This window comes from Siphateles boraxobius, unplaced genomic scaffold, assembly GCF_051911475.1.
Source record: "Siphateles boraxobius isolate OS27281-9 unplaced genomic scaffold, OSU_SipBor_1 13, whole genome shotgun sequence".
NCBI classification, from domain to species: Eukaryota; Metazoa; Chordata; class Actinopteri; order Cypriniformes; family Leuciscidae; genus Siphateles; species Siphateles boraxobius.
The window spans coordinates 31554531-31566813 of record NW_027508733.1 but is presented as its reverse complement, the minus strand read 5'-3'; the positions used below and the strand labels follow the sequence as shown (position 1 = coordinate 31566813).

General features: G+C 36.3%; 1 protein-coding gene across 2 annotated transcripts; it reads left to right on the top strand.

The window, feature by feature from the left end:
• The first annotated feature begins 516 nt into the window (after nt 1-516).
• pfn2b (profilin 2b) lies at nt 517-9660 on the top strand. Of its 2 annotated transcripts, none has more exons than XM_077227025.1 (3): nt 517-1940; nt 6384-6576; nt 8251-9660. In XM_077227025.1, exons 1-3 carry the CDS (start codon nt 1809-1811, stop codon nt 8346-8348), a joined length of 423 nt encoding a protein of 140 aa, XP_077083140.1. In that variant the 5' UTR covers nt 517-1808; the 3' UTR covers nt 8349-9660. The 2 variants fall into 2 exon arrangements, with proteins under 2 accessions (XP_077083140.1, XP_077083141.1); XM_077227026.1 differs by having other exon boundaries at nt 1616-1940; nt 7879-9660.
• Nucleotides 9661-12283: the final 2623 nt, after the last annotated feature.

Genomic DNA, 12283 nt, shown 5'->3' with positions numbered 1-12283 from the left:
CGACACTTTGTCCCAGGCAATAACAGGCCGATGCAAATATGAAATTAAGGCAATTTAAAAATAAGATAATAAGATAACTATAATTATATATTATAAGATCATTAATAAATAAGCTCAATCAAGGGCGTATAGCCTACTAAAAATATAATTAAAATAAAACGTAGGCCCATTAAACTGACTGACTTTCCAATATGAAGTCTTCAAATTGTGTCATTACAGGATTCGTTCACACGAGGTCGTAAGAGGCCATGATATTTGTGACAACATATCGGAGCGATTCTGGTTTTTCACGTCTAACGTTTCATAAGCTATTCTTGTAAGTGTTGGATGTTACAAAGATGTAAGCCAGTCAGAAATTATGTTAATAAACTCGATTGTTAATATAAATCTCTTCCACTATCCATATATGTTCCATCCATCCCAACCAGATTGTTGCAACTGAAACTGAAGCACATATTTCTTGATATCGCCCTAAACATCAGTACTGACTCAGTGAGGCGTGTCACTGCTGTCACGAGGACAGGGCGCTGGCTGAGGAGCTCGGTAAACAAAACTGTTTGAAGGAAAAGACCCGAAGAGGTAATAAAATGGCAAGCTATGTTTACTGTCAACGGTAACAAAATTAAATTAGGCATGAAACACAAGTTGATAGTGTTTTATCCCTATGTGACGTGTATCCGAGTGAAACTTCTTCGCGAACAAGTACAAATGTAGGGAGGGCCGGGCCACTGATCGATTTCATTTGAGTGAGAGATTGTCCCGCTATCGTCCCTGTAGTTGCAAGAGGAAAGTTTTTTTATTTTATTTTTTAAATTGTTATTATTGAATGCTTAAGATGCAAAAAAGGACAACAATTATCAAGAGGGAGGGAACGGAGCCTTTTCACAGACTGTGATGACGCATTTTAACGGTCATCATCAGCATCGTAAATCCTGTTTCTATTTTAATTTTTACTTTTTATGTACATTTATAATACATTTTTTATCTAATTCAATTACTAGTTAACGCTGCTGTGAGCGTGTTAGGGGCTGTGGGAGTCATAGACAATAAATACATAATATTTATTATGTCTGTGGTGGGAGTAAAATTGAAATATTTCTCTCTTGCGACTGCCATTATCAATCTCTCTATATGTCTATTTTATTTTTTTAATCTTTTTGAAAGTTGTGAAAACACTTTTGTTGAGTTTTTCGTTTGCTAATTAAGCAAATGGGAACACAAACAAATATTTATTTAATGTAGTGTCTTATAGAAGTTTAACACAACTACAACTACTTCCGCTTCTGAGAACCCTGAAAATTTGATAACGGGTCTATTTTGATTTAAGACTTAAGAGGACACATAAATAAATAAAAAATAACGAAGTGCACGGATAAAACATTTATAATAAATACTGCAATGTTCATTTAAAAAATAAGAATTTGAATTCATGGTGACTTTATAAGTAGTAGTCATGTTAAAGATATATATTTTTCAGTATTTAAATAACATATTACACACATTAACTAACTTTCTCATACACACTCATTCGTCCAATCAGAAAGTGTATCAATCCGCGCACATGGCTTTGTTCTACTGGACCGCAGTCAAAGCGAGCCTACGCGGAGGGATATTTGAGGGACTACACCCAGAGTGCCGTAAAGCCGGGACTCTTTACTGCTCAAACTCACATTAGAGAAGGGGGCGTGCAGGACAGGACGGGACTCTCACAAATATACGGTAACAGTAAATTGAGACCGCACAAGACTGTCAGTCGCGTCTTTTCAGAGCAAGTGTCGTGTGGGAGCGTTTGAAACCAGAAGGCGAACATGTCGTGGCAGAGCTACGTGGATAACCTGATGTCGGATGGCAGCTGCCAGGACTCCGCCATTGTTGGGTGCAACTCGGACTCTAAATACGTGTGGGCAGCGCAGGAGGGGGGAACGTTCATAAACATCACGGTAAATAAGTGTTATTAACACAACAGCTCTCTTCCTGCTGCATTTGTAACGTTATTCCTTGACTGAAAACTGGCTGTGTTTCAGTGTCTGCCTCCCTAGATAGGACTCGCAATGTGCCTCTAAACTGCTGTTTAGTTGGAGCTAAAGCGCAGAAATGCCGCTTAATTTAATACTCATCAGACGCGGTTTATTTGACAATGCGTAGAATGAAGTGATTTAGATGATTTTTGGTTTAAAAACGCGCCGAAATAAACAGTTTGTTAGAAATTCAGGGCCTCAGCTTGAGTGGGAATGAAAGCTAATACTGTTTGGACAAACGCAAATTGAACACCAGATGTTTAATATGGAGATCATTTTTCATCAAGTATGAGAGTTTCTTGTAAGCTAAGTTATACGTTTTATTTTTTTAATTTAGGCTAAATCCTGTCACTATATCATCGAGGTTAACTGTATTCATCGAAAAAATACAGGACGTTGTGACGTTAAAAATCGAGTGTCGAGCGCTAGAAGTTAAGGTCGAGAAGGTTTAAAGTTAAAGAAATGTGTTTTGCAGTCATAAAGAGGGTGGTGTTGTTAGAGCAAACAGGCCGATCAGATTCTAAGATCACCAGTCTACGTTAAAGCTCTTGTGTACGGGAATACACGGGTCATTCCGCCGCGGAATGTGCGTAAAGTCCTTCATGAATACGGGATCCTCGCAGCTCCTGCCAGTCCAAGATGGCGCTCAATAAACGGGTGTTAATTCATCTAACAACAGGCTTATTTATCACACCGTCCTTTACATTCAACAGCTTAATGGACCGCATTCAATGGCTGCTTATTAGGTTCAAATATGTAAACTTTCGTTTTACATTTGTTAACAGGTTAAAGGCAGCGCCACAAAAAAAAAAAAAATTTTTAATTCAACATCTTATACTCATGCCGTTCCAAACATGTAAGGCTGGCTATCTTCTGCACATTTCAAAATTATATATTTGTAGAATGTGGGTAATCAAATAGTTTAGGTGGCCATTGACTTTCATTGAATTGTTACCCGGATACAGAAATTTCTCAGAATAACATCTTTTGTTCAGTCATACAACATGTGGGTGAATGAATGAGAGAATTTTTATTTTGGGTGAATATAGTATGCAATAACAGATGTATAGCTGACATAAGTATTCTGTTTGCATATATATATATATATATATACACAAACACACACACATATAGGTTGCATCGTTTCAGATTCAGGTCTTTTGCGTGCTTCATTAAATTTTAATAGAGCTATTTTACTCAAGATGCCTTCAGATGAGCTACCAAAGATGATCATAACCGATGTCTATCGCGTATGCATATTGATATCTAAAAGTTTTATTTTTCTTATCACTAATATTCGGATATTAATAGTAATACCCTGAAAGCACAAGTGCATCTTGGAGATGTCTATTTGATGTCAGCATTTACATCTGCAAGATGTATTTTTTAGAGTGTTTGCTCATCTGCAATAGGACATTTCCTATTGTAAGATGTCGTATTTAGAAGATGTCTTTAAGATTTAACACTGCGAATACTTTCCAGATTAACAGATCTTTAGCAAACATCTTATTGATGTACCTGTGCTATCTGGGTACGGAATAAAATGGCAATAATAAAAAGAACTAGCTAAGTTAGCTGATTACCTTAAAAGTCCATTTATAACACTTTTTCTGACAAGCGGATGTGACCGGACCCGTTGTCCCGTTTTTTTCGTGTGATGTTCGGCGTAAAGACTTTTGCAGGGTTCCTATGGTCATGGGATACCAGGAAATGTTAAGATATTTTAACACTGATTTGAAGGTCTGGGTCATTTTCAGAATCAGAGTTGTTGTTTTTTCTTGTTAGGCTCGGTTCTGAAACATTTCTTCCACTAGAAATTGCTCTTGAGTAATTCTAACAAAAACAGTCAAGATGAAAGAAGAATAAACCTTCAAAGACTGGAAAAGTCATGGGAATTCAATGGTTAGCAGGTGAAGGAATCCTTATATTGGAGTAGACTGCAGTGCTGTAGGAATATAGTCTATTAAAAATAGTTTTAATGGGTTTTCCCTGTGGAATGAGATTGGAAAAGTTGTTGTATGCTTAATTTGATCTTTCTTCCTTTGTAATAATTCAGTAAGGTGAAAGTTTCTGAGGCTCAAATGAATCACGTTGTGGTTGTAAGGCGTCTCCATCCCAAAATTGAGTCACCTCATGTTGCTCCAAACCTGTACGACGACTTCCGTTAAAGCTTGACAGCCTCAGCCAGTCACACGGGTTGGGAATGGCAGTCAGACTGGGTTTTGCCTTTCAGTGTCCTGTGTTGCTGGCCAAGTTTAAAAAGGCTTCATAAAGTTGGTTCAGGCTGTGTCTACTGCCATACCAGCGCTTCCGAACCGTACTGGAAATAACATCAGCTGGCTGATTCTCACCGAGAGTATCTGCTTTTAGTGGTTTGGCCTCAGGGGAAAAGGCTCGGTAGAGTCGTTGTGAGCCAGCACAAAAACGAAGCTGCTGTGATGTGTGCCGGAAAAAAACGACAATGAAACACAAGAAAACTGCACGTTCAGACTTGATCTGTCAGCATTTGACGAATAAAACCAATGTGTAATGTGATTAATGCATTCCAGTTTGAGGGTTAGGCAGAATGTTTCCCAGATTTGTCTATTAGAAGTTCCTTTTAAGGAACAAATAACCTCCGTTCAGCTGTGCTTTCATCATACTCCAGAAATATCCTTTTAAATGTTCAGAGAACTCTAGAAATAAACATCTATCCAAATTTAATGATCAAAATAGGGCATATTTAGTCAGTAGTTTGTCATTGTTGGACGACCAATAGTCAAAATGGACTAGCTGTTGGTTTTTCTGCATGACTAGCTAGTTAAGCAAAGGTGCGGTCACACATACGGGTGTTCAGCGAGCTTTCAAGGTCAAAATCAAGTCATTTTAAAAGGAATTTCGCCCATGGGCAAAAGATTTTCCCTTGCAGATTTCACAACTGCTTCAAGTTGGTCACGCAAATTCACTGTGACTTCGGTGTGGGCTGTGCTTCATGTATCTCTACACTATTGACAATGGGCCTTTTTGCCCTAAATTTTGCTAATGTGAACGCACCGTAACTCTTTCCCCGCCTGTGTTTTTGAGGAAAGTTGCCAGTCAGTGCCAGCATTTTTTAAGCTTTTCACAATTTCATGGCCTCCAGAATATTTTTTTGTATGAATATCTGAACATGCGATTTATCAGAACAAAGCCTCCACTTTTAAACAAAAACCCGTTTTATTCTAGCTTCATGCATTCCTTTTTTTTTAATCAACACTTGAATGTTGGTAAGTTAAAGCAACATTTTGATCAGGAGATTCAGTACTCTTTCAGAAGATGGGTAATAGCGCCACCTACGTATAACAGTGAAAACAAGGATTGCCAGAAAATTCTGTCAATGGCGGGGAAAGAGTTAAATGAGGTACATATTAGCCGTGTCTCAATGTTGCAAAAACTCCCATACATCACAAAGAGTTTTTGCGCTTTCATGAGGTGGTTTTTCAGGCATTTCTAAAATATTTTGTAAAACTGCAATGGAAACGGTGCAATGTTTTTTTTTTTAGCATTTACAGGTCACCTGGCGTACGTAACAGAAGACGAGACCGAGTTCTTCATTAAACTCATAAAAGACAAAAGTATCAGGGGAATACTGGATTTTAAACCCCAAAGAAATGCCACAATTTATCAAGAGCTTTTAGCAGATATGAGGGAGGAACACCCAGAAACGCCTCATATGAGCCGCTCCCAAGTATAAGGGGCTTTACTTGCCAATAATGCTTGTATACATGCCTACGTCTCCTTCCATTAAAAATAATGGCTAATGCGGTGGCTGAGATGTACGTAAACCTACTAACATCTGCTGCCTCGAGTTTTGAAATGACTTATCGCGAGAGGAAAAAACATCGGTTAATGGAAACGCCGTCATTTTGCAATAATTTTCGATATTTAGAAAATATCGCAAAAGTTTTGCGCAAATCTGTACAATTTTGTGGGTAAAATCTAGTAATTTCAATGGGTATGTCAACGCGATCAAATTGGTTGTGCAAACTCACCACATGTTTCCAGCAGCCTGTAATTTGTCCACACTGAAAGTGAAAATGTTGCACAATAACAGCGAGTTTCATTAACTGACTAGCCCACCATACTGACTTACGGAGGCTTTAGTATAAAACTGCATAATGAACTTTTGATACAGTCGTTATGATTCATTGATGTCAAGTGCAAAGTTCTACTTCTGTCTCTTTAGTTTATCTAAATTAGCTGCATGGATCTTTCCATAATTTATCTACCCGCCTTCCTACATTTGTTGATTTGCATTTGGCTGATCATTAATCCATAATAAAATGTAAAAGATTAGCCAAGAAGATGCAGTTCCACCATTAATAGTGTTTTTTTTTCTAATATCAGCCAACAGAAATCGACGTCCTAGTAGGGAAAAACCGAGAAAGTTTCTTCACCCACGGCCTGACCTTAGGTTCAAAGAAGTGCTCGGTTATCCGGGACAATCTCCATGTCGACAATGACTGGACGATGGACATAAGGACGAAGAGTGAAGGAGGAGAGGCAACATACAACATTACTGTCGGTAAAGCTGCCAAAGGTAGTAGTCCTTTCATATATTCTTTCACAATTACCTTTTATTCATAAAACCCATGTATGTTTTTTTTTTCCAATGGTAGATAAATAATATAGCAATGTAGATGTCAACCTTTCCTCAATATGAAATCATGCTTTTTAACTGTTTCAAGTACTATATTTCATATGGGGCTCTTTTAATAAGTGAAAATTAAGTTTTTAAATGGTTTTAAGAGCTAAAAAATACACTTAATGGGAGACAAATGCCATTTAAAGCCTTCAGAATTTGGTGTTTGGGGGAATAAAAAAACCTAAAAGTAACATTTCATTAACTAGCTAGACTTCACAAAGTCCCTGTTGATCACGAGTCTTGAGCTCAAGTGTTTAGGAAGTCTCTGAGACCTGTTGAGGTACATTCCCTCTCATTTGCATGCATTTCTGCTCATCTCACACACCTCTTGGGTCTATTGCACTTTAAAATATGAAAGGATTTCCTGTTTCCTGAAAATAAATGTTCCTTCATGAATCAATCTCTTTCATATACCTCATGGCATGTATTGAGGAGAGGAACTAAACCTGCTTTCCTGCATTTGATTTCACATGCTTGCATTTAAATGTTCAAATGAATAAGTTAAATGTTTGGTCATTACTGGACCTAATCGAAATGGTAACACTATAATAACTTTCATTATATCACAGTGCTGTAAAATTCTTGTTTCACATTAATAAGGTTTTGAAGTGTGCCCTACAGCCGACAACAGAAAAAGAACCAGGAAAAAGGATTGTATAAAAATGGCCAAGATGTGCAAGAAAGTAAAAAGTACTTCAATTAAATAGTTTTATTTTAGTTTTGTAAGGATGAAAAACTTATGAGAAAAACATGTAAATCATAAGATGTGGTGATCATGGTATAAGCGGGATAATTGATGATAAATGAATGCAATATTACCACCTCGGATGTGCAATCATTTTTAATAATTGATAAAAATTAATAAAATAATTTAAGCGGCCCGTTGTCAGTCATTAATTCAGTTATTAACTATATATATATAGTGCCTCGAACAAAGCTTTGTTTTTGAAAGGATCAGTGCCACAAACCTCGCAGAATTTGGGAAATGTTAATAAAAGTTATTAAAAGGTGTTACCGGTTGTATCTAAATAAAGGCATTTCCTCTAGCCTGCAATCTTTCACTCTGCATGCCTGTTATCTTGATCTCTTTCTGCTTTTTCTGTCCTATCTCAGCTTGTTGATCTTGGTTTGGCTTCTTTCTGCAGGGCTGGGATTTCCCTGTCCTCTTAACTTCCTTTCTCTGTCTTTCTCTTTCAGTCTTGGTTCTTGTAATGGGCAAAGAAGGGGTCCACGGAGGCGGCTTGAATAAGAAGGCATATTCAATGGCAAAATACTTGAGAGATTCAGGGTTTTAGCTTCTTTTTTTCTTGATCATGTAGTGAAATTTAGGGAGGGGGAAAAAAAACAAGTCACCCACGTTCCCAAAATAAGCTGTGAAGATCCCACCCCCCCCCCCCCCCATTTAAACGCATTTAAAGTTTTCGGACATCTTAATGGCAAGGAAGGGTAATGAATCTTGTATCAACAATTGCATCCCTTTTTTGAGTTGGGGAAAGTTTTCTTTTTCTTTTTTTCCCACCCCTCAAGTTTGTTGATTTTTGTTCTTGTTTTTTTCCTTGTGTACTCCAGCATTGGTTATAGTCATGGGCAAGGAAGGTACCCATGGAGGGCTGCTCAACAAGAAAGCGTATCAAATGGCTGAATACCTGAGGAAATCTGGATATTAAGACACCTGTCCACCTAGCTGCTCATTCCTACCAACACTAACCTTTCTAGGAGAGATTTGCTTAATCATTTATTTGTTTTCAACTCTAATTTCTTTTTGTTCTACCCAAATTCATCCTTTCCCCAATTACTTTATAACCCCATCCCATATATGTCCATTTATTCTGTTCGTTCCCATTTTGAAACTACGTTCCATTGCTAAACATTTCTTCTTATTCATGAAACAAAAACAAACATTTTGGGTGTTTAGTTTATTACCAAGGGCTTGAGCTAAACTAAAATTCCCTTTCCTAAATCAAATCTGGGAAAGGTCGACTGTATGCATATCTTTGATTGGACCTTAGTCAGGATTGGTGGCATTTTTAATTTGACACCTATTTTTATTAGTGCCAAATTACATATGCCCTCTGTGCTAACAAATGTCCATTTCTTTAGTTTTCCTCAACCCAAAGTTTGTCGTCATTGACGCCTCGACTCTACCTGTAGATGCAACACTTCCTGAGTGACAGATTCATATTCTTTCCCTTCGTCGCACTAACGTTCATGGAGTGGGAGGTCGAGCTCTTAAATAGTTGGCGGTCCCGTTGAGTGCAGTAATTTTTGGGCTTAGGTAGCATTTTCTCCCATCAACCCCATATTGAATGTTCATGGACATTCCGTCATTGCACTTGTTTTGCTAGCTTATGTAATATATATATTTTTTATTTTCAAGACGACTGCCATTTGAGACAGTGGGTATCCCGGTGTAAGCGCTTGGAGTATACAGTTTGAATTCCTTCATTCGGACCAATTTTCGTCATTGCTTGGGTTATTTAAACACTAAGTTGACCAACAAGACACTAGCGTCTGGTCACAAATAAGACTTCAGTCTTGTTTTGCCAGCGCTTTCAACACTTGAATTGAATTTAACCCATGAATGAATTGTCATGACTGTGGGATAAATTGCCTTCGAGTCATGTCTGTCAAAACTTGATGTTTTATCAAGTCCAAATGTATAACACTCCAATCATAATGTGTATTCTGTGCCATAATGTAGAGCGAATCTGTTGCTATTGATTCAGACAGCTTCCCAAATGATTCTCTCAGTTCTTGGTTCAGGGGTTTTTAGTATCTATAGAAGTTCTGGCCTTGTGGGATATTTGTACAGGTTCAAAACCTCTTGACTATAGTTTATTTCTTGTTTCCCTGTACTTTTTTCATACATCTAGGATAGAGTCTGATATGTCTGATTTCATATGCATAAACCAAGAAATGCCATAAATTAATCACACCACCTTGTTTACAGACAAATTAAATAAATCTATTCCAACCAAATTACTTGTGTTTCTTTTGCTGCATGTTATTTCAAAGGGGTCATTTCACGTGGAATCTGTTTTTCTTAAAGTTAAAGTAGAAAAAGTTAAATTAAACTAAAATATGCTTTGTTTGTACAAAAATTGGAAAATCTTAATGGGAACAAATTTGTTGTTTTATTGCACAAACAAAAAAAAGTCCTATTTTGCACACAAAAATGGAAAAGTTGGGCAAGAGTTGATCATTTTCACATTTTCCACCATTTTGTTGATTGTTGCATTAAAACAGAATTGGAAACTTTCTACTAGAGCAGCACGATATTGAATAAAAATGTGATATTCGATATGCAATAATTCTTTGAGTGTGTAAAATTAATTATATTCAAATATAATTAAAAACTGAAAATGATATTCTTTTTGTGATACAATAGCATCCCAACAACTTCTAAAGTGAACAGCAGAGTTATACTGTAGCATTACATAAAAAGTGTCATTTTTAACATCTAGGGTTTCAGGTAGACCTACATTGTTTATTTAACAACAGCATGTAATAATCAAATGTAAATACAAAACCCTGCTTAGTCTTCATATTATGAATTAAATGGACACTGATTCTTATTAAAGCTACAAAGTTATACTGTCAAGAGCAGTGAGGGATTTTCTCTTTATATTTTGTTTGATTAACATTTTTAGGATGCTGTCACTTTACAATCGGCACAAAGCCAATATACTGTTACACGTGTGCTTTCTCTTTCAACGGTTTAATCTACCTAAGACATAACTGACTGTGTTTGTGAATACTCACCAAGACGACCTTTTTGACATTTGGTGTGTATATGTATAAGCTGCGGATCTGAATTAGGGATCAAGCGCTGTCCGAGTGGTGGCTTTCTGTGCTAACTACATTTAATAACATGAAGCATGTAACAGTCGTGTGTCCAGTCTACTCTGAGTCTGTTGATCTAAAACTTGGACTTTTCGTAATCTTTAAAGTATTAAAATCATTGTTATCGTAAGCCATGGCGATATGTAAATTTTAGTGATCGACCGATTTTGATTTTTTATAACCGATACCAATTATTTGCATGTTTATGCGCCCGATAACCGATATGCAGAACCGATGTTTATTTACTGTTATACTTCTGTTTTTGACACAATTATTACAACACAAATTAACTGAACAAACCATTTTATTTATAACAATCACTCCCTCCTTGCATACAAAACAAAAAAACTTTAGGAATCTAAATTACCCGAATTTTATTTTTGCATAGCTATTTTATAGTGTAACTTAATACTCCCAGTTAAGCAGAACTAGTTGTAGTGTAGAAAACAGAGTCTTTCAGCATTCTGCCCTGTAAGCCTGCTTAATTTGTTTTCATAAATGGTAAATAAATCAAATTACAATAAAAACATTTATATTATTACATTATATAATTTATATCTAATTATACATATAATTTATAAGCATCAGCAGCAACAATGTTAACAATAGGCAAGATAAATGTTAAAAGTCTAATGTTTTCATATGGAGAAAATAATTGACGGGAGTCATATCACCTTTGCAGAAATGTAATTCATTTTAAAGTTTTAGAAGGTTTATGTGCCGTTAAATAGGTTTTAAACTAAGAGTGATGAATAATTCACTGGGTAATATTAATTCAATGAATAATATTAGCTGGAATACAACATTGTCAGGAAAGTAACAAACAAAACAGCATATACATAATTGCATTTTCCAAATAGTATGTTATTAATTATTAATAATAGTTTTGTCAGTCTATATCATGAAATCCTTTCTGACAAAATGCCGTTTATCTTTGCATTTACACAGAACTATAACTTATAACTCAACCGCGAACGAGCGTGCAAATAAAAAATAATTAATTTCCACAAAGCGGTATATTTAGATGTGTATTAGCGAAATAATTGCTATGTAGTAAATGATCATATAATCTAGGGTGTTTAAACAAGATAATCTTGTCAAAAGTTTCATTCAGTGGCCGTGCTCGAGCATTCCTGATCATCAACCCAGTGAGTGCTCAGCAATATGAACGAACTTTTTTTTCGAGACTATATATTGAGCAAATACAACAGATTGATAATTAAATTCAGCGCTTTTATTTTCAACATGCACTCATTCATGTCTGTTTTATTTAATTCATGTAAAGTTACGTCTTTATTGGGGCAGGACATGACGGATTACGCTACGTGACTCCATGAGTTCGTCTCAATTTGTTAGAACCAAGCTGCATAAATAAACTATATCAGGCATTTATGTCTCAAATCTCATTTCTGCATGTCTGTTATGTTAAATAAAGTTGAATAATTAAAGCAAAGCAAGTCGAACATATATTTTACCTGTGCACAGAGTTGTTGTTGACTGATCTCCTCAGACGCGGGCTGCAATGGCGGAATTCTCAAAACGGCCACAAGATGGCGCCGTTTATCGGCGAATCCGATATTACAAAACCGATACCCGATTATGGGAAAATGCTTAAATATCGGGAAAAATATCGGTAAACCGATACATCGGTCGATCACTAGTAAATTTGCAATATTTCGATATATCGTGCAGCCATACTTTACCATACCTTAAGCCATTATTTTAAAAAAAGTGTTAATAGGACATTATTTATCTGTTA